The 27,085-nt window shown below is 45.2% G+C and overlaps 1 protein-coding gene across 2 annotated transcripts in view; it reads right to left on the reverse strand.

The window, feature by feature from the left end:
- Window positions 1–16,973: 16,973 nt before the first annotated feature.
- Window positions 16,974–27,085, reverse strand: part of SCARA5 (scavenger receptor class A member 5) — a 126,194-nt gene continuing 116,082 nt past the window's right edge. For both annotated transcript variants that reach the window (XM_015544229.2, XM_015544228.2), the window contains exon 9: window positions 16,974–19,124. In XM_015544229.2, the coding sequence (XP_015399715.2) occupies window positions 18,988–19,124 (137 nt within the window). In that variant the 3' untranslated portion in view covers window positions 16,974–18,987. The remainder of the gene's footprint in view (window positions 19,125–27,085) is intronic.

The raw sequence follows: 27,085 nt of genomic DNA on the forward strand, positions 1-27,085 counted from the left end.
ATTTAAAAATTTTGACATACAGTAAAGTTCAGGAATTTTTTTGCGGGGGAGAGGAGGTGGGAGAATATACATTTCGTTGAATTTTGGCAAATGCATAGATTCACATAACAACCACTACTATCAAGATACCTAATAATTTCATCTCCCAAAATTCCTGCATCTTGTTCTTTGTACTTCTAAAACCTGGCAACCACAGATATACTCTTGGGCTTTATAATTTTACCTTTCCAAGAATGTTAGATAAATGGAATCATACAATATATCATCTTTTGGGTCTGGCTTCTTTCACTTTGCATAATGTATTTGGGATGCATCTGTGATGTTGTGTGTATCAATATTTCATTTTTAAAAAATTCCTAAGTTGTAGGAATTGTTTGCACTGTACAAGTATACCACAATTTGTTTATCCACTCACCGATTGAAGGACATTTGGGTTTCCAGTTGGGGGCATTATGAAAAATGCTGCAAGAAAGATTCATGTGTAGTTTTGCCTTATGTGAACATCAGTTTTCCATTTCTCTAAAGTAAATGGCCAGAATTGGGGTTGCTGGCCTGAATAAGTATATGTTTAACTATAGAAAACTGCTAAACTATTTTCTAAAATCATTGTACCAGTTTGCATTCCCACTAGTAAATTATGAGAATTCTGGGTACACCACATCTTCATCACTGCTTGGTATCGTCATTTTTTTGTTTTGTTTTGTTTTTTTTTTAAATGTGGCCATGCTAATGGGTTAATAGTGGGGTGGTTTTCATGGTGTTGAATATCTTCTCATGTATTTATTTACATATGTATATCTTCTCTGCTGAAGTGTCTGCTCAAATTTTTGCCTAATTTTTTTTAATGTTTATTTTATTTTCTTGAGAGAGAGAGACAGAATGGAAGCAGGGGAGGGGCAGAGAGAGAGAGAGAGAGAGAGAGGGAGACAGAGAATCTGAAGCAGGCTCCAGACTTTGAGCTGTCAGCACAGAGCCCCACGTGGGGCTCGAACCTGCAAACCGTGAGATCATGACCTGAGCCGAAGTCAGATGCTCAACCGACTGAGCCACCCAGGCTCCTGAGCCCCTCTTTTGCCTAATTTTTAATCAGGTTGTCTGTTTTTTTAATTGGTGAATTGGCTATATTGATGGACTGGCTTTGTGATATCTGGGTAATAATGTAGGCCATTGGAAATACAAGCTTTGGGTTCAGGGGCAATGTCTGGTCTGAAGGTATTCATTTGAGAGTTAGTGGCATATAGATGCATGAAAGTCCAATGAGTGCTCATAGAACTGAGTCGTGGGGAATTCTAGCATTTAGTGGCAGAGTGGGGGGAGGGAAAGGTGAGCCTGCAAAGGAGACCTAAGATAAACAGCCACAGAAGTTGAGGGACACCAGAAAAGTGTGGTGTAAAGGAAACCAGTGAGCATGCTCTAAAAAGGAGATGGTGAGGGATGGCTCAGTCCGTTAAGCATCCAACTTGTGCTCAGGTCACGATCTCAAGGTTCGTGGGTTCGAGCCCCATGTCTGTGCTGACAGCTCAGAGCCTGGAGCCTGCTTTGGATTCTGTGTCTCCCTCTCTCTTTGCCCCTTCCCTGCTCACACTCTGTCTCTCTCTCTCTCTCTCTCAAAAATAAACATTGAAAAAATTACCAAAAAAAAAAAAAGGTTGTGGTGAAGCAACAGAGGTGAAGCTGGTAAGTGATCATGTACAGTAAACACTACAAAAGGCCCATTTGGTTTAACAACTAAAGAAAAATTTCTCTACTCACAACACTTCTGACACCAAACATGTGGGTTTTCCACAACAAGCATTTTTCTAATTCTCTGCAGACACCAACTGGATGTCCTGCAATTTAATTTAATTCTAACACTAACTACTTGGAGTTAACAGACCCCACAGGTTAGGGGCTAAGTCCCCCAAGATTGCCCCACAAGATACCAACTGCAGGTCTGGGCTTCCCATGTTTCTGACTAACTGGCTATAAATCAGGGCTTCCCATGACTCTCTCCTCTGGATTGATCATTTTTTAGAATGGCTCACAGAACTCAAGGGAACACTTTACTTGTTATTATCAGTTTATTCTAAAGCACAGAACTCAGGAGCAGCCAAATGGGAGAGATGCAAGGGGCAAGGTAGAGTGAAGGGGCATGGAACTTCCATGCCCTCTCCAGGCAAGCCAGTGAGCCAGCACCTCCACCCTAGAAAGAAGCTCTTCCAATCTCATTGTTTAGGATTTGTATGCAAGTTCCATTATTAGGCATGATTGATTAACTCATTGACCATTAATAATCGACTCAGGCTCATGTCCTCTCCCTTTCCCAGAGATCAGAGTGGGGCTAAATGTTCCAACCCTCAAATCAAATGTTTCATTCCTCAGGTAACCAGCCCTCATTCTCCAAGAGTCACCTCATTAGCATAAAGTCAGGTATGGTTGAAAGGAACTTATGAGTACCAAAAGTCCCCTCCTTCTAGCTCAGGAAATTACAAGGGTTTTAGGAGACCTGTTCCAGGAACCAGAGACCAAGCAAGACCAAGTATACATATTTCTCAATATCATTGCAACTCACTGGTAAGTCACTGGTAAGCTCAGGACTATTTCAGTGTCCCTAAAGGGGTAGATGTCAGATTGGAGCATGATGAGAAATGGAGTGGGAAGTGAGGAAATGGAGTCAACAGGTCATTTTTTAAAATAATTTTTTAGATTTGCATGTAATTGACACACAATGTTCCATTAGTTTCAGGTGTACGGCATAGTGATTCAATTTCCCTCTGCGTTATGCTATGCTCACCATGAGTGTGTGCTCATCACCACCTGTCACCATACATCACTATTATAATATCACTGAAGCAGATCATCTTTTGAGATTTGGTTCTGAAGAGGAGACAGGATAGTAACTGGAAGTAGGATCAAGGGAATTGTGTTCTTATGCTTTACCAGAATTTTAGAATTTCTTTTTCTATAAATTTTATTTTATATTTTTATTTTATTTTGGAGAGAGAGAGACAGGGTGCTAGTGGGGGAGGGGCAGAGAGAGAGCGAGACACAGAATCTGAAGCAGCTCCAGGCTCTGAGCTGACAGCACTGAGCCTGATGCAGGGCTCGAACTCACACTGTGAGATTATGACCTGAGCCGAAGTCGGACGTTTAACTGACTGAGCCACCCAGGCACCCCCAGAATTTTAGAATTTCTAATTTAAGACTTGGCTGTTTTCATTCACTTACTCAACATTGATGAGGTCCTGCTACATGCCAAACACAGTGCCGCTGATACAGGCAGGCTGGGACCCAGGACCCAGAGGGGGTCCCACAGGGCCAGCCAAGAGGGTCCTTGGCTACATGCAGGATAGAAATCAAATGTGAGCCAGCAAGAAGTGAAAGCAGAGTTTATTGAAGATATAGAGAGAACAGATATATACAGAGCATCTGAGAGACTCAGAAATAAAAAGGAGAATGAGTTTCATCTTTGTTTGGGGTCTGGGGTTTTATTGATGATTGTGCTGTGGTGCACGTGTCCTCTCAGGCATCCAAAAACTGGTCAGAATAAGGATAGAGTGCTCAAGTGTCCCCCATAAGTCACTTATGCCCTGGAGCCAGGGGTCTTGGGTCAAGGTGGAATGTGTAAATGATGACCTCACCCGGTCACTCCTTAGGTGTTATCTACTTGTTGGAAGACTCCAAAGAAATCATTATATCCTTGACCTCTACAAGGAGTACAATCTTATCTGTACTATGATCCATGTGTAGGGTGGGGATGTAGGTTCTCGTAAGAATAGAAGCAGGAAAAGGAGCAAAAATGCAGGTTTTTTTTCATGGGGTCCCTTCGGTTTCCCTGTCCCACTACTTGCTGAGGAAACAGCTAAATATGATCAAGGTCCCAGATGACGGGCAACTAGCTGTGTATATAGTTCCCGAGCAGAACAGACAGTTCTGTGCTCAGCATTCAGGTATGAGAGTGTTCTTCCTAGCAATGTTTTTCTTGTGTAGAAATTGTGAGTTGTCTCTTACAGGTTTTGAGGTCATAAAATAATGGTGCTGGAAGGGAACTGAGAGATCATCTAATACAACCCCGTCACCCACAAAGGTAGACATTTGAGTCCCAGAGAGGCTACATAGCTTGCCCAAGGACACACATCTAGTAACTGGCAGATTCAGGGAATAAGCTCTTATCTTCTGCTTCCCAGATCAGGGAATTTTCCACTACCCCACGCCAGCTCATACACATAAGTGTCAATTTCTGCATTTCTGAATTCATATAGCTTAACCGTTAAATGATAATGTTAATGAATTCCATGAGTCAGTGCTTAGTTTCCATATTCTCCCAATTAACTGTGGTTTGGGGGTAATCCATTCCAAGGTCCTGGATTATAGAGTGCAGTGTCAGCTGCTTTTTCAAGGTAATTCATTCCAAAACTCGGACCAATTACATCTAATGTAGTTGGGAGTTAGCTGAATTTGTTTCTAAATGTCCTTGAATTAAAAATCAATAGTCCTGTTTATTTCCCTAATAGCAAATACTCTTGGAGCAATTGCGGCATGGGTTGGGGAGTCCACAAAACCCAGAGAAGCAAATACTCTGGGGAATGTAAGGTCAAGCTTGAGGCAACCCCACTATAACCTGGTGGATGATGTGCTGGAGTGACTATTTTGGGAGTTGGCATTTCTTTGTTGTTGCAGTGAGAGATGATAGCAGGAAGAACCTATGGTGATTTCTGACCTTGACTCCCCTTTGGTAATCTGGACTGGGCTCCTACCATCTGGGAAATATCAATTTCATTTGGAACTAGGAGCGCCTTCTACCTCATCTAGAACTGGTTACTGCCCAGCCAGCAGGGGGTCAAGGAGAAATGGAAAAAAAAATCATCCATTGTACAAAACAGCCATTTTCATGTCTAAGTAGAATGGCTTTGGGCAAGTGATATTGTCATTAAGTAGTAGAGCTGGAAAGCCTTTCTCAGCTCACATAATTTGCAATTACAGACAAGAGAGCCAGGATGAGACCTGAAACAGCTTACAGTATTCACATTCATGCTGGGGCACCTGGCTGGCTACGTCAGTAGAGCATGCAAATCTTGATCTTGGGGTCATGAGTTCAAGCCCCACGTTGGGCATGGAGCCTACTTAAAATGAAAAAAAGAAAGAAAGAAAGAAAGAAAGAAAGGTTCACATTTGTGGGTGGTGCCTGTCCTCTCTCTGTGTGCTCAGCTTCCTCACCTGTAAAATAAGGAGATTGAACAAGATGACTTCTAATCTCCTTTCCTCCTCTGACATTCAGTGCTCTTTGCAAGTCCTTTGGAACCTTGCTACTCAACACGTGGTTGTGGCCAATCAGCCTTGTAGCATTACCAGGCAGACAGAGCTGCAGAATCGTGGGTCCCACCCCAGACCTACTGAATGAGCATCCAGGTTTGAGCAAAATACACAGGTGATTCACGTACACATTACGGTCCACTTTAGAAATCTGATTTTGGCCCTAGACACTTTGTTCTTCCTCTAAGGCTTTCAGTTCACATTCTCTCATTACCCTGCAGGTGTCACCAGAGAGCCAACAGTGGTCTTACTGAAGAGGAGGGAAATCCATAAAGCGTTTTTCCCTCCATTTACTTGCTATCTACTCTACCTTCCTGCCCATCAAATTCCCTTAGGCTCTTTGGCCTGTTACCCAGTAAGCTACAAAGAAATGGACTACAAAGTGTATTCTGAAACTGTCCTTACTCTGCCTTTCCAGAAAAGAACTGGACCTCTAGGAACCCTCTTGTCTCGTGAGAAGACTCCCATGCAGTGATTCAAAAACCTCAAAATCTTGTGTTTGCTTAACAATTCAGGTAAATATGAGATTGATATCACCACTCTAACAATGTAATATAATGAAATATGGTTTATTTTGGTCCCAGAATTTATTTATTTAGTATGGCATTTGTACTGTATTGAGTTATTAATCAATTCCCTATAATTTTAAATTATAATGACTATCTTTCCAGTAAACCAGAAGCCAAAGTCTTCCAAGTTATTATATAAGTGTTATTATTTGTATAGCTCTTTAGATTTCGTAAAAGACTTTCAGTTTAACGTATATTTTTTAATGCTGGTAGCATAAGATATATGGAATACTCTCGCTTATAGATGATGATCCTGAGGCTGGAAGTTCATTCAGTAAGTTGAGGAACTAAGGCTTGGATCCAGGTCTTCTAATTCCATATTCCATAATCTTTCTTTTTTACCAAATGGCTTCCCCTAATTACAATCAAATTTCTGCCCAACAAATGATATCAAACTATAGTTACTCACCACTGAGGTGTTTTATTTGGGAATTTTAACATTTTACCTACTAATATTTTTTCCCAACAATGCAATTCACCAGTAATAACTGATTAGATAATGGAATTTCCAGAGAAGATCCCTTGATGTCTGTGGTTGGGAAGCTGTTACTGGGCAACATGGACTTTAGAAATAATATTCTAGGAGCGCCTGGGTAGCTCAGTTGGCTAAATGTCTGATTTCGGCTCAGGTCATGATCTCGCAGTTCGTGAGTTTGAGCCCTGCATTGGACTCTGTGCTGACAGCTCAGAGCCTGGAGCCCGCTTCGGATTCTGTGTCTCCCTCTCTCTCTGTCCCTCTCCTGCTCGCATTCTGTCTCTCCCTTGAAAATAAATAAACATTAAAAAGTTTTAGAAATAATAATATTCTAAAATACCATGGGATGGGGACATTTCCCTGGAAAGCAAAGTCCATACCTCCTTCTCCCCCCAATCATCCCTCTACACAGCCCCCAATACACAAGTTCTCTTTCTTCTCTCTCAAGAGCAGAAAAGATTTTTCTTTCTCCCTATCTTCTTTTTTTTCTTAGGTATTAAGCACCCAGTATTTGTCAGGCCCTCTAGCAGGTGTTCATAACACAGTGGAGAACCAGTTCCTGCCCTCGGGGGGTTGACAGTCTATTGAGGGAATTGGACACTGGACAAATGGGAACATTAATGTGGAAGGGGAAGAGCAAGGAGGGGACCATAGTAGCTGATTATAGAGGGGCACACTCTAGTGTGAGGATCAGAGAAGGCTCCCCCAGAAGTAGTATATAAGCAGTAGCTGGGAGACAGGTAAGGAGTGGAAGTAGGGCAGAACTCTCTCTACAGAGGCAATCGCATATTGTTGGGTCTTTCAGGTAGACATTGGGGGGGGGCAGGAGAGTGGGTGGTGAAACATGATGCAGCTAGAGAGATGGCCTGGGGCCAGACGGTCAAGGGCTTCATGGGCCCCAACACAGTACTCCGTGCTCTAAAGTTACTGGTGATGAGTCCATCTGTTTAAACATTTCATGGGGGGTATTCTGCTGCTATTCATATGTTTTGAGGAGCTTAAATATTAACACTGGGTTATACTTTTTCATTTTTTATTTTTAATTTTTTTCAGTGTATTTATTTATGTTGAGAGAGAGAGAGAGAGGGAACACAAGTAGGGGAGGAATGGAGAGAGGAGAGACAGAGAGAGAGAGAGAGAGAGAGAGAGAGAGAGAATCCCAAGCAGGGTCCACACTGTCAGCACAGAGCCCAATGCAGGGCTCAATCCCACAAACCATGAGATCATGACCTGAGCTGAAATCAAGAGTCAGATGCTTAACCAACTGAGCCAACGAGGCTCCCCCAGGTTTTTTTTAATTTCAGAATTAAGAATACACCCAAAAGTGAGCAGACATCAGAATAAAGGACTGCGTGTTTGCATCTCTTTTTTTTGTCTCCATTTAACTCCTATATAAATTCTAATAATTCAGCCATATTCTGGGTTTTCTGTGTATAAGACTGTATCATCTGCAAATCCTTAGCTTTGTTTCTTTCTTTTCAATCCTCACACTTTTCTTCTTCCTTTACTGTGTAGGCTAAGATGTCTGTCACATTGCTGAAAAGTCACAAAGATAGTTGACATTTTTACTTTGTTTTTGATGTTTAGAAGGAAAGTTGCTGATATTTACATCTAAGAATGTGTTACAGGCTTTTGATGAGTACCTTTATGAGAAGTTCCCATTTATCCTTGTTTGCAAAGAGTTCTTGTTATTAACAAATATTGAATTTTCTATTATCTATTGAGATAACCATACATGTTTTCTCCTTTAATCTGTTGATGTGAGGGTTACATCAGTAGATTTTCTAAAGTTAAACCAAGTTTGCATTCCTAGGATAATTCCAACTTGGCATGACATATAATTTTTTTTTTATTTTGCTGGATTCTATTTGCTAATATATTGTAAAGGATTATTTGCATCTATGTTGACAGGTGATATTGGCCTATACTTGTTCCTTTTTCATACATTTTTATCTTGTTTTTGTCATGAAGTTTGTTCAAGTTTCAGCAAATGAGTTGAGGGAGTGTTCTCTCTCTTTCTATTCTCTGGAAGTACTAAGATTTCCATGCGCTGTTGTTTGAGTGTTTGTTAGAGTTTACCTATTAAACCATCTGCAGATTCTATTTCCTTAGAGGTCATTGCACTATTCAAGTTCTTGATGCCTTTTTGGCATTGAAAAATTATCTGTAATTTCCTTTCAATTTTAATCTAAATTTCATCTGAGTTTTCCAAAAACCCTACACAAGGCAGAGGAGTCTTACCATGGTCTCTCATTGCCTCCTCTGGCTTGGCCACAGCTGATTAGAGCAAGTAGTGAGTGGCTTGCACATAACTCTTTAGGTGAGCCTGTTACAGTGGGTCTCTTTTTTTTGCAATCATTTGAGACTTTACTGGAACAGACTAGACTGTTTTTTTATAACTGATGTCTCCAGAACCTAGCAGAGTGCCTGTCTTAAGGGAAAGGTTCAATAAAATTTTGGATGTGTTACTTCCAACTATTGCACAAATTGAGAAACTTAAAAGCAGTCATCATTCAGTTTTTAAATATACATTAGTCTTCTTAATATAAATTAGGCACAACATATACTGTTTTGGGGGAGGGAGGAAAAGAAAAGAAGGGCAAGGGTCCATTAATGAGGTGGAAGAGGCCCAAGGAGCCCTTGTTATATACCTTGAATACATACCTATATGACCTTGAATGTACTTGTTCAGAAGACTGCTCATTTACTAACAGCCCTGCCTTACCTATCTAGCCCAGAAGTGCTTTTAATGCAGGATGGGGTTTTCGGTACCTCCATCCACTTCATTCTGCCCTACTTTCCCTTCTGGCGGGGAGGGGATCATTTAGCATCACACCGACCTTATGCTCTGGGAGGCAATCAAGATAAACAACAGAGATTTATTGGCATTTGCATTCCCTGTGAACATAAAGAGTGACCATTGCCATCCAAGATGGCCTTGGTCCATGCAGCAGCAGCAGCAGCACGATGAAGTGAAGACAGGTTTTGCAGCAATATTTGGATTTGGGGTGTATTCATGATAGGTTATAAATAAGAGTGGGGCAGAACCATAGGTTGATAGATGTTACACAATTCACTAGTGTAAAAGGAGATCTCAAAAAGAAGCAAGCAAGCCCAGCAAAGACAGTCTCTTTTAAAACAGGTTGGGGGGCGCCTGGGCAGCTCAGTTAAGTGTCTGACATCAGCTCAAGTCCTGATCTCACAGTTCCTGAGTTCAAGGCCCACATCAGGCTCCACACTGACAGTGCAGAGCCTGCTTGGGATAGTCTCTCTCTCTGTCCCTCTCTCCGCTCCTCCTGCACTTGTGCTCTCTTTCTCTCCCAAAATAATAAATAAACCTAAAAATAAATAAAAATAAAACAGGGTTGGGAGGCCATATGGGAGGAGAAATTTACACACATCCTCAGGGGAAGAGCTATGAACTTTTAGAACTTTAAGCCAGCCACAAGCCTTCAGCCTGGACTTGACTTCCTCCTCATCATGGCAATTGGATCATCCCCATTCTTCCCTTGGAAAAGGGTCAGTTCAGGTTAACAAGCTTCAATCTTTCATGCGCATATTAGCCCAACCAACCCTACTTGATCTAATTTCAATCACTGTTTTGCACAGTGGACCTAAATGAAAATTACTCTTGTAACTTTTCACCTTTATTACTCCGTGTCTCTCTGTCTTCTCCAGAACACAATTCAGGTTTCTACCTCAATCTATGTCTCCTGAATTTGCAGTTCTAATTGCCCAAATAAACACCTGTTTGCTTAAATTTTCAGCAAATTGTTTTTTTTTAAGTTTATTAATTTATTTTGAGAGAGAGAGAGAGAGGGAGAGAGAGAGATGAGGGGCAGAGAGACAGGGAAAGAGAGAGAGAGAATCCCAAGCAGGCCCCACACTGTCGGCATGGAGCCTGATATGGGGCTTAAACTCAGAGCCTCAAGATCATGACCTGAGCCAAAATCAAGAGTCTGATGCTTAACAGACTGAGCCACCCAGGCAGCCCATGGCAAATTCTTTCTTAATCTACATTCCAAGCAGACTAGGCTTCCCCCTCCTAACATGGTAACACAAATGTCAGGGTGAGAGTGAATCTAATTTTCTTATGCTAAGGAATTCCCATCCCCTTTCTTCGTGAGAAACATAACGTTCAAGCATCAGCAGTGTGTCCAATGCATAGATGAGGCACAAGCTGTTTGGTTTATAAACTTTCTGTCTTTCATTTCGCTTTACTGAGTGCCAGAAAGCATCAAAGGTAAGCATCATTTCATAAATTTCTCAAGTGCAACACCTTGGCTCCAGGCTCATGGCCATGGCCTTGTCTAGACAGGAGCTTAAACCCCAACTCTACCCCTTAATAGCTACATGACACTAGGCAAGTTACTTAACTCCTCTGGGCTTCAGTTTTTACATCTGTAAAATGGGAATGATGATAATTTATTCCTCATAGGGTGACTGTAAGGATTAAATAAGTCAATGTAAGTGAAACATGCAACACAGTGTCTGGCAAGTATTAGATATTCAATAAATATAGTTTCTTTTCCTTTCTCAGTTTTTTTCTTTTTCTTTTATTCCCTCCTCACATTCCACGTTCTTGATATTCCATAGCAGAGTCAGTTACTGGCTGCTAAAGAAGGGCTGGTAATGACACGTTTGTCCAAGGATCACTGTTCTTAACACCAACCGTAGGAAAGGTCAGATCTTACCCCATTGCAATTTTTTCCACTCCCTGGGGTTGCACTCATTAATACCACATTGGCATTATCTTGTCTTTCCCACTAGGTTGAGAGCTTTCTGGAGGCAAAGATTGCTGCTTTCTTCATTTTTAATGCCTCCTTGACTGTGTCCTAGAACTGTACCATAGGTATTCAGTTTGAGTTAACTGATTTCCTTTACTTTGAGAAGCCAAGGATGCACGCCATCTAGCCTGTGGTATGCCTTTGGGTTTAGATCTGAGCGAAGTCCCAACTGCCGCTTACAGGTTGTCACTCTGGGTTAGTCGCTATCTTCTCTCAAGGTCACTCTCCTTACCTATAAAATGGGGAAACTAACCTACAGCGTTGTTTGAAGGCTATTGATAGCCTAGTTTGTCTTGCAAGCTGCAAATACTTCCTCCATTTCGATTCCACTTCTTTGAGTCTAAATGAGAGGTGAGCCAACTTTACTTACGGATGTTTTTCAAAATCTTGGGGTGTTTTTGCCTATTTTTTTAAGAGTTTAAAATGTGACTTGGTCTAGGGGCGCCTGGGTGGTTCAGTCGGTTGAATGTCCAACTCTTGATTTCAGCTCAGGTCATGATTTCATGGTTGATGGGATTGAGCCCCATGTTGGGCTCTGTGCTGACAGCATGGAGACTGCTTGGGATTCTCTCTCTTCCTCTCTCTCTGCCCTTGCCCCCAACTCTCTCTCAAGATAAATAAATAAACGTTTAAAAAATGTGACTTGGTCTAGAAGAAATGGTGGCCTTTGGTGGCTATCTTTGAAGGAGGGAGTTCCTGGCAAAGATTTTTGAAGCTTTGCTCTATCAGTCAGGATCCAACCAGAAGGCAAAACCAGACCAGTTATTTGAGAGAAAATTCACTATAAAAAAATGCTAGTGAGAAAACTGAATGTGCAAAAGGGGAATTCTAGGAGACCATGGTGGTAAGCAACCGTAGGAAGCAACCAGCCTCCCTACAGCTGCGAGAACCAGGAAAATGAAGGGGGAACTTTAAAGAAGGGTCCTGAGGAGCTGCCACATGGAGCCCTGGGCAGGACCCTGGCAGCTGGTGCTGGGGTCTCTGAGAGGACATGATAAGGCTGCTTCTACCAGTGTTGGGAAAGCTGCAGTCTGGATCCAGCTGATGCTATAGAAGGCACTTCAGATGCTACAGGAAGATGTCTTGCTGGGGTGATGCTTACAGAAACCTCAAGCGAACAAGAAAAGCTCAGAGGGAACAGCTTTATTCCTGTAGCAGCAGAGAGGAGCAGGCAGGGTCAAGCCCTCTGGGGCTGCCTGCATGAAGAATGTCACAGGGAGCTAGCAAAACAGAAGTCAGTTTGCAGAGTATTGCAAAGTATCACAGGGCTGAGTGTTAGGTGGGTTTGAGGCTGAGAGACAATTAATTGACTCACAGGTTGAGAGTGGCCATTAAACTACATAGGACTTTGGATGCCATCTGGTGTGATGTCCCAGGACCACAGGTACAGGGCTTTGGACCCTGAAAGAAGCAAGGAATTTACCATGGAATTTTTGTAAAAGGTTTGAATGGGCATTATGCCATACACAGAGAAGTTAGTACTTAACATTTCATCAAATATTGCTTGTTATGGTCATCATTTTAGCAAAATGAGCAAATATTATATGTAACTGTTTTATTTTTTTGTTGTTTAAAGTTTATTTTTGAGAGAGAGAGAGAGAGAGCACGTGTGTGTGCGAGCAGAGGGGGAGGGCAGAGAGAGGGAGAGAGAGAATCCCAAGCAGGCTCCACGCTGTCAGCGCAGAGCCCAATGTGGGGCTCGATTTCACGAACTGTGAGATCATGATCTGAGCTGCAATCAAGAGTTAGACGCTTAACTGACTGAGCCATCCAGGTGCCCCTGTGTAACTGTTTTAATGAAAACTTCTGGCTTGACATTTATTGGAATGAGTAGAAAGTTAATGGCTCTGGATTTTACAGTGGCAGTGTCATTCCAACCAAAACCCACACTAAGGCAATATCACCCACCACCTGATGGGAGATGACCCTAAATGAAGGCATGATGTCTAAGGAGATTGGTCAACTAAGTATACAACCACTGAATGACACACTCAAACATCCTGCTTCTCAGACGAGGACTCTTGCCATCAGAAGATACTACTGCCAGGGCTCCTGGGTGACTCGGTTAAGTGTCTGACTCTTGATTTTGGCTCAGGTGTAATCTTACTGTTTGTGAGTTCAAGACCTGCATCGGGCTCCACACTGAAAGTGAAGAACCTGCTTGGGATTCTCTCTCTCCTTCTCTCCCTGCCCTACTCCTGCTCACACACACACTCTCTCTCTCAAATAAGTAAACTTTAAAAAAAGAAAAAAGAAAAAAAGAAAAAGAAGATATAATTGTTTGGAATTGTAGGTAAGAAGTTGACTGCAGGAGAGGGACTCCCACTATTTATAATAAGAGCCCTGATTCTAATCACTTTTCTCTGGGTTTGTTTGTATCACAGAATCTGAAGTTTCCGGTCCCCAACTTGAAACTGTAATTCCACGTAGGAAGTTCCAAAAGAGTTGGTTTTGTTAGTCCTGATTTTCCTACTGTAAACCATCTCTCTCAACCACCATTCAACCTCCTGTCCTAGTCTGAGCCCACTCCCTTCTGACACACCCCTCTCTGTAAATGAGGAGGCATCCCCCCTGCTACCCACGAAGGATCTCAAAAAACTGTCCTCTAAGAAAGACTTCTTAACTTTCTGGTTTTCTATGCTCTTGTGTAACTATGTCTCAGAAACACATGGAAGGAATAAGACATTTGTCTGATTACAGCTGAATAGCCCAGGAAATTGGTTCATTGTAAATAGTAAATGGCTCTTAATCTTGATATGGGAAATGTTACCCCATTTGCTATGAGTAGCATGTGCTGTGGTGGGACTCGCCCGACATTCTTCTTTGTATAAAGTTACACAGCTCCAAATGTCAAACAATTTACCCCTCGGTCTGATTTGTGATACAAGAATAAATAAATATGTCAAATGATTTTAGAGAGGGAAGAAATTATACTCAAAAAATGATTTGGGCTGAAATCCTTTGCAACGAGAGAAGATTTTAGGAATCATTTCAGAAAGACCAAAGGTGCAGAGTAAAATGGGAAGAGGAAGAAAGAAAGAAACCCAAAGTATTTTGGATCACAGCTGGACTCCTTTTATGATGTGGCAGGAACACAGATCCTCAGAGCTCCATAACTTCACCCTTGCCTGACTCCTTTACATGCTCTGCAAAGCTGAGGTCTTCCAGAATTGGCCAGGCAGGAGGAATCTCCAGCCTCTTTAGAGAGTCCATTGGGAGGCAGAGGGAGTCTATGATTGCTCTGTGTGCGTTGGTCCTTGTTAAAGGGCTTGCTGTGGGTTTACTCTACAGGTGGTGCATCAGAATCATTTCAATGTAGGTAACTTAATGTAGAACTGTTTATTTCAGGAAGCCACAATTACAAGACCCAAGGGCTGAAATACTGTGTATTCTAACATAACTGATCTATCATCTCCATTTCCACCTTCCTCGGATTAACCTCTTAAAATTCTAGTGTCATGATTGCTTATGATCTGTACAGTGTAGTGTTTAAGATTTCTTGGATTCAAGTCCCAATTTTTCTGTTTACTGTGTGATCCTCCCAGGACCTCAGTCTCCCTGATACCCCCATAGAATTGGGATGATTAGAACAAAACCAGTAGTTATAAAAATTCAGGGAGTTCATTCTTGTAAAGCCCCAAGAGCCTGCCACACAGTAAATGCTCAAGGGATGTTAGCTATGGTTTCTGTCGTAAGATTTCTGCTTATCTACTACTATTTTGAATGAATGAGCATGTATAAACTTACTGTTTAACAGTAAGTATAAACTTATGGTTTATCATTCCCATTTTCTATTGTTGGCTATTGTTGTAAACAGAGCCACCTGTGTTATTGCTATCTTACTAGCAATAAAGGTAATTTTTTAAACAATTGAGCTATTTGTGTTTTGCATAAGTACCTTGGCAAGCAACCACTGTCCCCTTCATCCGCACGTTCCTTGTTGTTGGACATTATTATTCTCGTGTGGTTAATGTTATGCTGAAAGCCCGTGAAAAGGGTAAAAGCTAGAATGTAAGCTCTGTGAGGACAGGAACCAAATTGGTCTGCTCTACCACTGTGTCTCCTGTATGTAGTACAGAGCCTTGCACATGGTAGACACTCAGTAAAGACTTCCCGAATGAACACGCCAATGAAAGAAGGGCAAGAACTTTGTCAAAACCCTTCTTCTGTGGGTAGAGCATGAGTTTCCTCTGAAAAATAAAGGTGATTCCCTGTGCCTGTTAAAATGACCTGAATCCATTCATCACAGGAGGGAGAGGTCTTTTCGTCAGACCCAGAACAAAGTCGCACTGATTGGAGCCCTGGTAGACCACAGTCAGCACATCCTTCTACTTGTAGAGAACACAAGACAGGACATTAGAAAGCACCCACGGTGTGGACATAGGTGGGGCTGAGAGGAAAGTGGTCCAGGCAAGGAGCCAGGAAATTTTTATCAGCTCTTTGAGACTACAACTCAAGTAGTTCTTGAAGAGTCTAAGACTTCTGTTTTGGAGACTTGTCTGTTTTAAAGTTGTATTTTTCTGGAATTATTTCTTTGTAGCTCATCCTTAGCTTAACTCAGCCAGTAGTAGGAGCCGCCCTCATGGAGAAGGGCATTGACCCCTCTTTTTCTGCCCTGTCTAATGTCTACAAGGCACCACTAATGCCCTCATCTCAAGTGCTGGTCAGAAGTAACCTTTGGGGCCTATGTGTGCTGTAGTTAAGCCAGCCACTGTAGTTGACTCGATATGTGGAAAGGAGCCAAAACTCTCTCCACCATAAGCACCCCTTAGTTTCTCCAGCTACATTGTTTTATGATAGTCATGCTAACATTTCTATAAAATGTCAAATGTGTGAATCACTTGTGTTTCTCTTCTTGGAATGGCTCTCCCTTCAACCCTCCATAGAATACCCCTCTCCTTTCCCTCCTTTTCCTCTCCTTACCCTCCAACTTTAGCTTTTTGGAGCTGAGATGGGGTTCTGGCTGCAGCTTTATTTATCCCTCTCCACCAGCTCACCACTCCCCACCCCCCACCCCCCCCAATTAGAACAGGCTAAAGAGTTTTCAATAAGGACTTTCAGTCCCCTAGGTAATTCTCCTACTCTGGCAAGAGAACTTGAAAGATTCTCAGCTCTGTGTGAGCTCTTGTAATGGTGCTTTCCTCAGAAGTTGTTCTAGCTGGCCTCATGGGATTCACACAGATTATTGTTCAGCTGACAACTCAAGGGAACCCTTATGCACCTTTCTGGAACTTTCTTTGTATAGTTCTCTACTCTTGAGCACTGTGCCCTGAAAATTCCAGCCACCTTTGTCTCTCCTGTCTCCAATCCTTGTGTCTTCACCTTAGTGAGATTCCTGGACTCAGGGCTCCCCTCAGCTGTGCCACAGTTGGACAGAGAGCCCAGGCCAGGGTAGGCTTACCCCACTTGCTGCCCTTCCTCAAGGATCACGGTCTTGTGTTACATGTGTTGCCCAATGTTTGAAATTATGCGTTAAGCACACTGTTCTGGTTATGACAGAGGGAAGATGATTATAGGAAGTACCCTTTCATTCCCAAGTACCAACTCTGGAGATATCAGGAAATAGGTGTTCTTTCCTTGATTGAATAAAAGTACAATTCTCCTATAAGCTGGGCCTTGATTTTTCTGTTGCTTGGGACCCCTTCCTTAGGTTACCTACTAAGGCTTAAGACATTGTGTTCCACCATGTTCTTGGTCTACACTGTGTTTATTGTGCTCCAGAAGTATTAAGATAGCTTCTCATAAGCTGCCCATTCTACCAATCCCCAGTGAGAAATGATCAGACCATCCAGTTTTTACCAGTCTTCCCCATGCTCACCAGAATTTCATGAGAAAGAATGTGACACAAAGTTTGTTAGTGACATGTTCTTAGCTTTATTGAAATTCTTTCTTACAAAAGGTCTGATGTATTTTAGGCCAGGCCTAATTTCCTTTAGTCCCTGAAATACAGATCCATGGTTATTTCCATGTCCTCGTTAGTAAATATGTAAACTAGTAGACTTTTCAGTTAAGGTTCAAACACTTACCATTGTGATTTTTATTTGATGTAAAACAAGACTTGTGTTTTCCTAAATGAAAAGACCACGTAAGAAAGTTATGTGGGTCTTCATCAATGGGATAGCTAGATTTTTTGCCAGAAATGACCTGGGGTTTATTTCATTCAGTGTGACATCTTTCCACCTTTAGTATTTTCTCTTTTTAATGCAAACTTTGCAATGTGCTGAGCTATGTAGTAAAGAGTGCTATGTTCATATATGCATGCATATATTGGCCCTGGAGAAAGATGCTTGAGTACATGCGTGTTATGTAAACATAGCAATTGATCAGGAGAGTCTCTGATCATTAGGACATTAATGGATAACAAGCATACTGTAAGCAAAGAACAACCAATAGCACATATTGGTTTTGTTGTCAGCCAGGAATTTTGCTGGTCCTATACCTGGGGGGTGGGGGGAGGTCCCAGGTGTCACTTTCCCCAGCTAAGCTGATACCCCATGTGACAGGGATTTGTGTGTCCGAGGCCTGACTCAGTTTGTGACTCCCCCAAGGGAGGTGAGTCTGTGCTCACTTACTACCATGTAGCTTCCCTAGTCCTAGAATATGTATATGGCCTGGTTTGACCTCCTCCTCATGTCAGAGGAAGAATATGATCTTCCTGTCGCTAGGAGAGGGGTGCAGATTGAGGACTGGCAGAGGTCCATGGCTCCTTCTTCTGCCAGAGGTTATAGGAAATCGTCATTTCCTTCCACGCTTACAGGATCCGTAAGGACATGCGTTCTGATCATAGGAGCACACCCAAAGAAGCCTGGATAGCTTCACCTCCAAACAGCTCTGAGACACAGGTAAGTTGGCCTTAAGGCTGACCGTCAGATGATGAACGCTGGTCTCAGTTAAACCCAGATAAGTCCCCGTGTCACCCTCCAAATCGCCTTCCTCCTGGTTGGCCTGGAAGCCAGTCATGTCCAATTTATACTCTGTAGTCTGGAGTATGTAACCTTGTAATCCCACATGTCTTGCACCTGAGTGTCCTGCCCAAGCCTAGGAAAGACACAGTAGGATGCAGGTAGAAAGAATGATTTAGTCATTCTCAATCTTCAATCTTACTGGCTACGTGAATGGGTCAGTTGAGTGCTACCTAGAGGTAAGGTCTTACCCAAGCTAACAAGCCTTGTAGAAACGCTACAAAGTGGATAAATGAATTTAGCATCCAAGATGTGTAGTACACATGGGAGTCACTCATTGGATGTTAGTTTCACTCCTCTTCTGCAAAGCCAGCTTGCCTCCTGCATGTGACGTGCATTTCCCTCTCACTCCTACAGCTGGCCCTTCCTCTATATCACTTCCCCAGACTAACAAATGGTGTGCAGAGGCAGAGTAAAGAGAGGGAAGAATGAATCATTTGGTATGGTCTCTTGGTGGGAAGGAAGATGTCAAGGCTCTTGGCCTAACTAAGGGAATTATCTGAAGAGTAAATGACCTGTCATGCTTCCCTCCCGTGTCCACTGCTGCGTTTCTCGCCAACACACTCTCAGCATTTAACTGACAGACCAAAGGGAGCATGGATGTTGAGTCTTGATGCGTGGTGCTTAGAAGGGCGGGCAAAATGACGATCCAGTTGCCCAGGGCTTCACATGCAGGAACCCTGGTAGAAGGGAGAGACAGGCAGTGGATCCCAGAGTTGCACTTTGGAGCTGATGTCCAAGAGGAGCATGACGACAGGCCACTGTGGTCCTGGCACAGGGATATGGGGGAGGGGGATGCTGGGCTGGGCAGGGCCGAGGCATGGTCCCAAGTGATGCCCCCGCCCCAGGAATGCAGGAAGGAGGCTCGGCAGCAGGGCCCGGACTGTGGACTGCGCCCAGTTTCAGTGTCTGTTGCACGTCACCCCAGCATCTTCAGCGTGTCCGCAGTTTGTCACCCCCCATTTGGAGAAGCTGCAGCGGAAGATGGTATCTTCTGTACCCTTGCAGGCCACATCATCCATCCAAATCCTCCCCGTGCCTGTAGGGACAAGTCAACATGGTTTCTTAGCAGATATGCAGGAGAGCAGGACAGAAGAAAAACAGCACCGCTGTGTCTGTTCTTAACCGGGCTGTCCCGGGCTCTGCTGGCAATTCTCAAATCGAGCCATTTCCCCTTGCCCTCTCCTCTCCACCAAGACCAAATACTCATTTTCTAGGCTCAGTTTCCTGAGGGCAGAGTAACAACAATTGCGGTGATGGCAGCATTTATTGGTATCTCCTACACGGCAGACATTTCACATGTGTGATCTTCCTCCATTCTGAGCATGGCACCGTGAGGTAGACATTCATACACCCGTTTTATAGATGCTCAGGATACAGTTGGTGCAGAGCTACTCAACTTGTAAGTTGCAGAGTCTGAAACTCAAGACCAAGTTGGTCTCGGCACACACTTTATATGAGACACCTCATAGCTTTTGAGATACAATGTCTTGCAGTCTTTGTTGATGAGTACTCAAGCACGGCCTAATCTGAGGGATAATGTCAGACAGATCCTGGACTGGACAGATCCAGTGCCCTATAACCAAGTATGTCTGCGCAACATGACCCCCAATCTTTTGAAATTTAAAGCAGATGGTTCCACTCTATGAACTCCAAACAGTGGCGCTAGAATGACAGAGGACCCCAGAATTTAACATTATAGCCATATATATATTTAATGACAGGAAGAAGCATCCCCAACCATAATTAGGTCAGTTCCCCAAATACAAGGTCCCTAAGACAATCTATGTGAGCTCCACCTGCAGCCAGTCCCATTTACCCAGATCTTAAGGAGACCAACCCACTGGTCTGAAGTTGCCCATGCAGGGGAGCCTTTAGTTGGCTTTCCTAGGATTGAACCAGCGCCTTGAGAGACATAAACTTGACAATGAAGGTCCCCAATGAATGTCAGAGCAATAGGGCAGCTGGGTGAGGCTCCAGGAAGGAATGGAGGGGGGTTGTCTGGAGTCAGGGGTCAATGGAGAGGGGAGTGGGCTGCAAGAGAAGTCACCTGGAGCCCCCACTGATCAACTGGCAGGACCATCACCCATGGTTCTGGTGCACTCTCTTGTGCGGATGGCCATGCCACGCCCCAGATGGTGGGAGCCCATTTGGGAGCCCTCTGGAAGCACGACTGAGCTTCAGGACACCCACAGAAGCAGTGGCTTAGAGCCTGGTTACTCAAAGTGTGGTCCTGGACCAGCAGCATTGGCATTACCCAGAGCTGATTAGAAATGTAGAACTTCAGGGGCACCTGGGTGGCTCAGTTGGTTGGCCAGCCGACTTCACCTCAGGTCGTGATCTTGGAGTTCGTGAGTTTGAGCCCTGCATTGGGCTCTGTGCGGACAGCTCAGAGCCTGGAGCCTGCTTCAGATTCTGTCTCCCTCTCTGCCTCTCCCCTGCTCATGCTCTGTCTGTCTCTCTTTCTCAAAAATACATAAATATTAAAAAAAAAAAAAAGAAATGCAGAACTTTCAGGTCCCACCTAGGACTACTGAACCAGAATCTACATTTTAACCAAGAGGTTAAGCACTGAAATTTGAGAAGCACTGATGTAGCAGAAGAAGCAGGGCTTTACAATAAGTAGGCCAGATCTTGATTCAAATCTCAGCCCCATCAGGGGAACGATTTCAGTTTTAAAACTGGGAGGGAATTACCAGGATGTGAGAATTTTGGTGCTAAAACCAGGTACATGCTGGCTGAACCAGGATTGTTGGTCACTCCAGTGCTCTAGCTTGTTAGGTCTATGAGCTGGCACCAAAAAGCATGGGGTTAAAGGTCATAAATTAGCTATGTCAACCTGATCAAGCCAGATGAAGTAAAAAATTGTTCCTGATTTTTCTTTTTTCTTTTTTAAATGTTTATTTTATTTTTGAGAGAGAGAGAGAGAGAGAGAGAGAGAGCAGGGAGAGAGGGAGAGAGAGAGAATCCCAAGTAGGCTCCACACTGACAGCAGCGAGCCTGAGGTAGGGCTTGAACCCATGAACTGTGAGATTATGACCTGAGCTGAAGTCGGACACTCAACTGACTGAGCCACCCAGGTGCCCCTGTTCCTGATTTTTAAAGGACTTTGAAATCTACCAAAACCCTATAAAAAAGGTAGCTCAGGGATTGGTACCGTGTCCTGATCCTAGTAGCCCTGTCTCTTCCCGGCCCCATCTCTCAGCATCCAGATAACCTCTCCTTGTGGAGGAATGGTTGGGACGACTGTAAAAACCTTAAAGCCGTCACTCGCTCTTGAACTGCATAGGAGAAATCTCTTTACAAAGGATGTTATCTAAACCATTTTACTGCCCACAAAATCTACCGCATGAGCTATGTGGTTTAGACATATTTTCGTTATGTAGAGATTTTCAGTATCTGTTGTCATGGGATTGCCGAGCAGTGAATTCAGGGACAGAGCTGGGAGGAGAGGCCTCCTTCCGCTGCCTTGGCCGTTGTTTCTTCACAAGAGCCTCTTCCCTGGCCGGATACCCTGTGCCTCTTACACAATAAGCCCTTTGAGGCCTAGCAATAATTTGCAGATTAAACGTCTCCTGGAAAACACATCAGTTTACAAATTACCCAGGAAAAGCCTGCAGGCCTGAGAGCTCTGTGGGATTAGTCACACCCAAAACAAATAAAGAAGTAAATGAAGGAAACTGACAAATACAGAACAGACCCAAGGTAACCAGCCCAAATGCGTATACAGGATCATGAAACTCCAAACTCTAGTTGGTGTTTAGCCAGGGAGTTCTGGCTATTGTTCAGTCATGGAAGAGCTCATAAAATGAGAATAGGCTCATTAAATCGGCAGTGCCGGGTCTCTGCAGTATTACGGCAGCATGGGGCATCGCCGGAGGGCCAGTTAACCCGCGAACCATCCCTGCCGCTCACCACGTCAAAGAGCCTAGAACTCCCATTTCTCTGTACCAATCACCACTTCAGCTTTAGAACTGACATCCGATTCCTCCAAGTGTAGCCACAAGACCAGGAGCGTCAGCATGACCTGGGAGCTTGCTGGAAACGCAGAGTCCGGGGTCCACCCGGGCTTGAATCAGAATGTGCATTTCAAGACGATCTCCCATGATTCATGTGCGCCTTCAAGTCTGAGAAGCCCGTCTCGGGCTAGCTCTCCAAGCTCCCTAGCAAAGCCCCGTGATAACTAAGCCCCACTGTTCAGATCAGAAAAAGGAAGCAATAGGGTGACATGTTTATCTTGAGGAGGCAAAATTGGGACCAGAGGCCAGGTCTTCTGACACCCAGACACTAGGCGCTGTTTGAAGGTGATGTTGTTGGGATGAGTAAGTGGAGATTTTAATCTATCCTCCTCATTCATTCATTCATTCATTCAACATGTATTTGAGGACCTTTTCCATGCTCAGCACTATTCTGGGTGTCTGGACTACATCAACAAACAAAAAAGGAGGAAACAGCAACACAAATCTCTGCCTCAAGGAGCTAACATTTGAGCTTCTACCTGTTTATTTGGAGTAACATTAATAGAAGACATAAGTTACGCTGAATCCACCCATCGGAGCTGCACACAGAGGTAGCCAGGGACAAGTATCAAACGGGTATTTAAGAGATGGGAAAACTGAGGCCCCAGAAAGATGAAGTGACTTGTCCCATGATGACCAAGGGCAGGAGGCCACGACCCAGGCCTCTGACATGCCGGCGGGCCAGTATTTGCTCCTCATGGGTACACAGTACCCAGCACGAACACTAGGTCGGGGGTGGCACACCGTGGACCAGTTCAACCCACCATCTGCTTTCGTAAACAAAATTTTGTTGGAACACAGCCCCACTGTTTGATCATGTTTTGTCTGTGGTTGCTTTCATGCTACAAGTGCAGAGTTGAGCAGGGAGAGAAACCTTTGGCCCATAAAGTCTAAAATATTTCCTACCTAGCCCTTTCATGTTTGTGGATCTGTGCACAAAGCCACCTCCCAGTATTTGGACTTTATCTTAGAGAAAAGGGGCAAACACTGGCAATGATGATATGATTAGAAGCGAACACCCCCAGTTCCATCCCTCGCACCCCTACCCACAAATCTCTCTGCATCTGTACCCATCCTTACTCCCTCTATGTGTCTTACACAAAGATTTTCTCTGCAGATGTGAGGCTCCCTCCCAGCGGGGCTACCCTCTGCTCCTTCCACCCCTTCCTAGACCTCCTTCCAGCCATCACCCTCCATCTGCTCTGTCTGCATTTGCTCCTTCTCCAACAGCTCTTGGACCAATTTAAAATCAAAAAACACCTTTAAGTCTCTCCCATCCGGCTCTTTCCTCGCCTTTTGCCAGAGAAACTGATAATTTGATTTTTGGGCCCTGTCCAGGGAAAATTTTATGGTGCCAGACCCCCAAGAGAACTGCCAGGGAGGGATTGGCAGTGCCTTGTGTTCTACGGGGGGAGGAGTCAGATTAGGCAGGCACAGAAGTTCCTTCCTTCTTTCTTCCCTCCCTCCTTTCCTTCCCTCCAGCCTTTATCCATTTACCCTAGTATGTCCCAGGCAGAGTCCTGGGTTTTGGAGCTGTGAAGGTAAAGCCTCGTGCACAAAGGTGTTCACACATGTATCAGAGCTCAGGAGGGTGTGAGAGGTGTCATGATAGAGACGTGACACCCGGGGAGCTCCGAGTAGGGGCACTGACATCCCAGGGCACGGGTGGGGCGGGAAAGGAAGTGGCCAGCAAAGCTCCCTTCAGGAGGTGATAAGTGAGCTGACTTGAAAAGCTGAATACGAGGTAGCTAGATGAAGAAGGAAGGGAAGACATCCCAGACGGAGCCTGAGAAGATACGGAGACACGAAAGAGCCACGGGAGCTCGGAGAACACAAGTGGTTGCGTGTGGCTGAAGGCTGAGAGGGAGGTGGGAGGCAGAGGAGGAAGGGTCTCATTTCAGATAGAACCCTGGCAGCTGCAAGGAGGAAGGCGGCAGGAGGCAGGCTGGAGCTGGAGGTGAGGCAGCAGAGAGGAAGTGGCTCACGGAGGGTCCCAGCCCCCATACGCCCACCTTGACTGGCACCTCACCTCCGCCCAACGTATATCAGAGGAGTGTGCACCACAGGGCCCGCGCCATGCTTACCGCCAGACGCGTGATCTCATTTAGCGTTTGCCATTAGCCTTCGATAGCAGAAGGGCTGAAGCTAGGGTGGGCCACAGAAGCTACTCCAGGTCACTGGCTCCAAGTGGCAGATCTGGGACTCTAACTCAGGTTTGACCCACAGCCTGAGCTCCTGACCACTGCTCTGCCCTGCCCTGCCTGGGCATCTAAGGCAAGAGCAGTGGGAATGAAGGGACAGATTCAAGGGATGGCAGAGAGTAGACACTGTGGGACCCAAGGACCAGCCAGATGTGGGATGAGGAGTGGGGGAGAGCGGGACGGGGATAGGCGCGTGGTCCTGGCTGGCAGGCAGGAAGCACGTCCAGAGGGCGCAGAGAGAAGCCAAGCCATGGAGGGAGGGGCCGGGGCTTGGGAGACTGAGGCTGGGGATGGGCAGATCGGGATGAGGCATTGGGGCCCTGGTGGGGAAGGAGGCTGTGGTCAGAGGGTGGATCTGATGTACGGCCCCACCGCTGCCAGGAGAGACAGCATCCCTTGCCCACTGCGCCCATGGCCACCATAACCTGAGAGCCCCCACCATGCTGTTCAGAGTCGATAAACACGCCTGTCTTTCCTCTACACTGAACCTGTTGAGGCTGGAGACTAGGTTCACTCAACCCTGCACCCACCACTGAGCCCAATGCCCACCGATGCCTGAGGAAAGCTGGCGGTGCAGCCTGGTTTAGGAGCAAGGGCTCAGATGAGCCTCGTCTGGGTCAGCCCTTCTCTTACCCTCCGTGAACCCATTAATAACACCTGGCCCGCCGATCTGTCGAGGTCTCGAATATCACATGACGTAAGTTACTGGACCGCGATGGGGAAATCACAGTGCAAGTGTGATACGTGCAGGAAAGTGAGTCTGGCTTTCCATTGACTGGTTTACAGTGGCGATTTCAGAGCTTCCCCATGTGTCACATGATACAAAAGTCAAGGGGGAATCAAAGATGCCACGGAGTCTCAGTTTGGGACTAACTCCGCCCATGACATTCAAATGATTTCTTTTGGTTTTTCTAAAAGAGTTTCCGTTTATTTTATTTTATTTTTTTTAACGTTTTTTATTTTGTTTTTGAGAGACAGAGAGAGACAGAGCAGGAGTGGGGAAGGGGCAGAGAGAGAGAGGGAGACACAGAATCCAAAGCAGGCTCCAGGCTCTGAGCTGTCAGCACAGATCCCGATGTGGGGCTTGAACTCAGAAACTACGAAATCATGACCTGAGCTTGAAGTCAGACACTTAGCTGACTGAGCAACCCAGGCACCCCCTAGACACTGTTGTTGTTGTTTTTAAATAAATTTTTGTTTATTTATTTTTGAGAGAGAGAGAGACAGAGGGGGAGAGAGAGAGAGAGAGAGAGAGAGAGAGAGAGAGAGAGAATGGGGGGAGGGGCAGAGAGAAAGGGGGACAGAGGCTCTGAAGCGGGCTCCACGTGGACAGCAGAGAGCCTGATGTGGGGCTTGAACCCACAAACCGTGAGATCATGACCTATGCAGAAGGTAGCCACTTAACCATCCGAGCCACTCAGGCGCCCCAAGAGTTTCTGGGTTTTCTTTTCCCCACAAGGTTTTACCTCCACTTACTAGGCAGGAGTCCTCACTGGAGTCGAGAATGAAATAGCAGGGACCGTTCCTACAGTTCCAGCTCCTCATGTAAACAGGGATGGCGGTTTCCTTGAAGAAAACAGGCTGAAATCCGGCCCAAAGCTTTAAGTGGGAGGAAAGTGCTCTCTCCGGTGGGCTGCCCTCCGAGGAGCTGGACTCTCTGAACTCCCCACGCGCTCCGGCCTTTTGGTAGAGAGGCCAGGACGGGTGGGGCCAGTCAGCTGCTCTCTGCCAGCTGTCACAACAGATTTCACCCCGTCACTTTCCGTCAATGGGATCATCTTAGGCGGCCCAGACTGCTCTAACAAAGTGTCATTGACTGGGTGGCTTGTAAACAACAGACACTTATTTCTCTCAGTCCTGGAGGCTGGAAGTCCAAGGTCAGGCTGCCAGCATGGTCGGCCTCTGATGAGGGCTCTCTTTTGGGTTGGAGACTACTGACTTCTCTGTGCTTCCTCAGGGAAAGAGGAAGACGGAACTCTTTGGGGTCCCTTTTGTAAGAGCATTAGTCCTATAATGAGGGCTCCACTGTCACGACCTAATCACCTCCCAGAGACCCCACCTCCTAATCCCATCACATTGGGGGTTAGGATTTTAATACAGGAAATTGGGGGAGGCACAAACCTTCAGTCTGTAACAGCGACTGAGGTCTAAGGGCTGAGATTCTGCACAAAAGTTACAACAGCCCCTGGTGGGGACGAGATGAATGGTGATTCAGAGGAGTGGAGGTGTCCCGGCTGGTCTGGACGTGACCTGGCTCCGTTTCCCTATCTGGAGAGGATGTGTTGGCCCCTCCTCTCATGCCATCCCATGAGTCCCTTTAGCCATTGAGCCCGGTGGGTCGGGCAGCCATGGCGTCAGGCAAGACAGCACACAGGCCTGGCTCCGCTCCATGATACAAGGAGCTCCCACAGGGACCAGCTGTTCCTCCACAGGCCACAAGGGGGGCCTGGAAACCGAGGATGAGAGGATCAGTCCAAACCCCTCCCCACACCTGTCAGAACTTGGGTCCTCTTGACAGGTGAACCGGAGCATTTCCAATCCCAGGGGGCTCAAAGCTGGAAGGCACATCAGAGCCCACAAGCCCTTTTAAGTTACAGATGGGGACGCCAAAACCCAGCGTCTTGGAGAAGCTCACACAGCCACGGGTCAGCACTCTCTCCTGAGGGCGTGGGGAGTACTGGGTTTGTGCACGTGGGACTGTTGTTTTAGTTATGGTTCAACAAAGGTTTCTTCAAGTTCAAGGTCTGATGGAGGAAAAAGCATGTGTGAATGTGAATGTT

This window comes from Panthera tigris, chromosome B1 (assembly GCF_018350195.1).
Source record: "Panthera tigris isolate Pti1 chromosome B1, P.tigris_Pti1_mat1.1, whole genome shotgun sequence".
Classification (NCBI taxonomy): domain Eukaryota; kingdom Metazoa; phylum Chordata; class Mammalia; order Carnivora; family Felidae; genus Panthera; species Panthera tigris.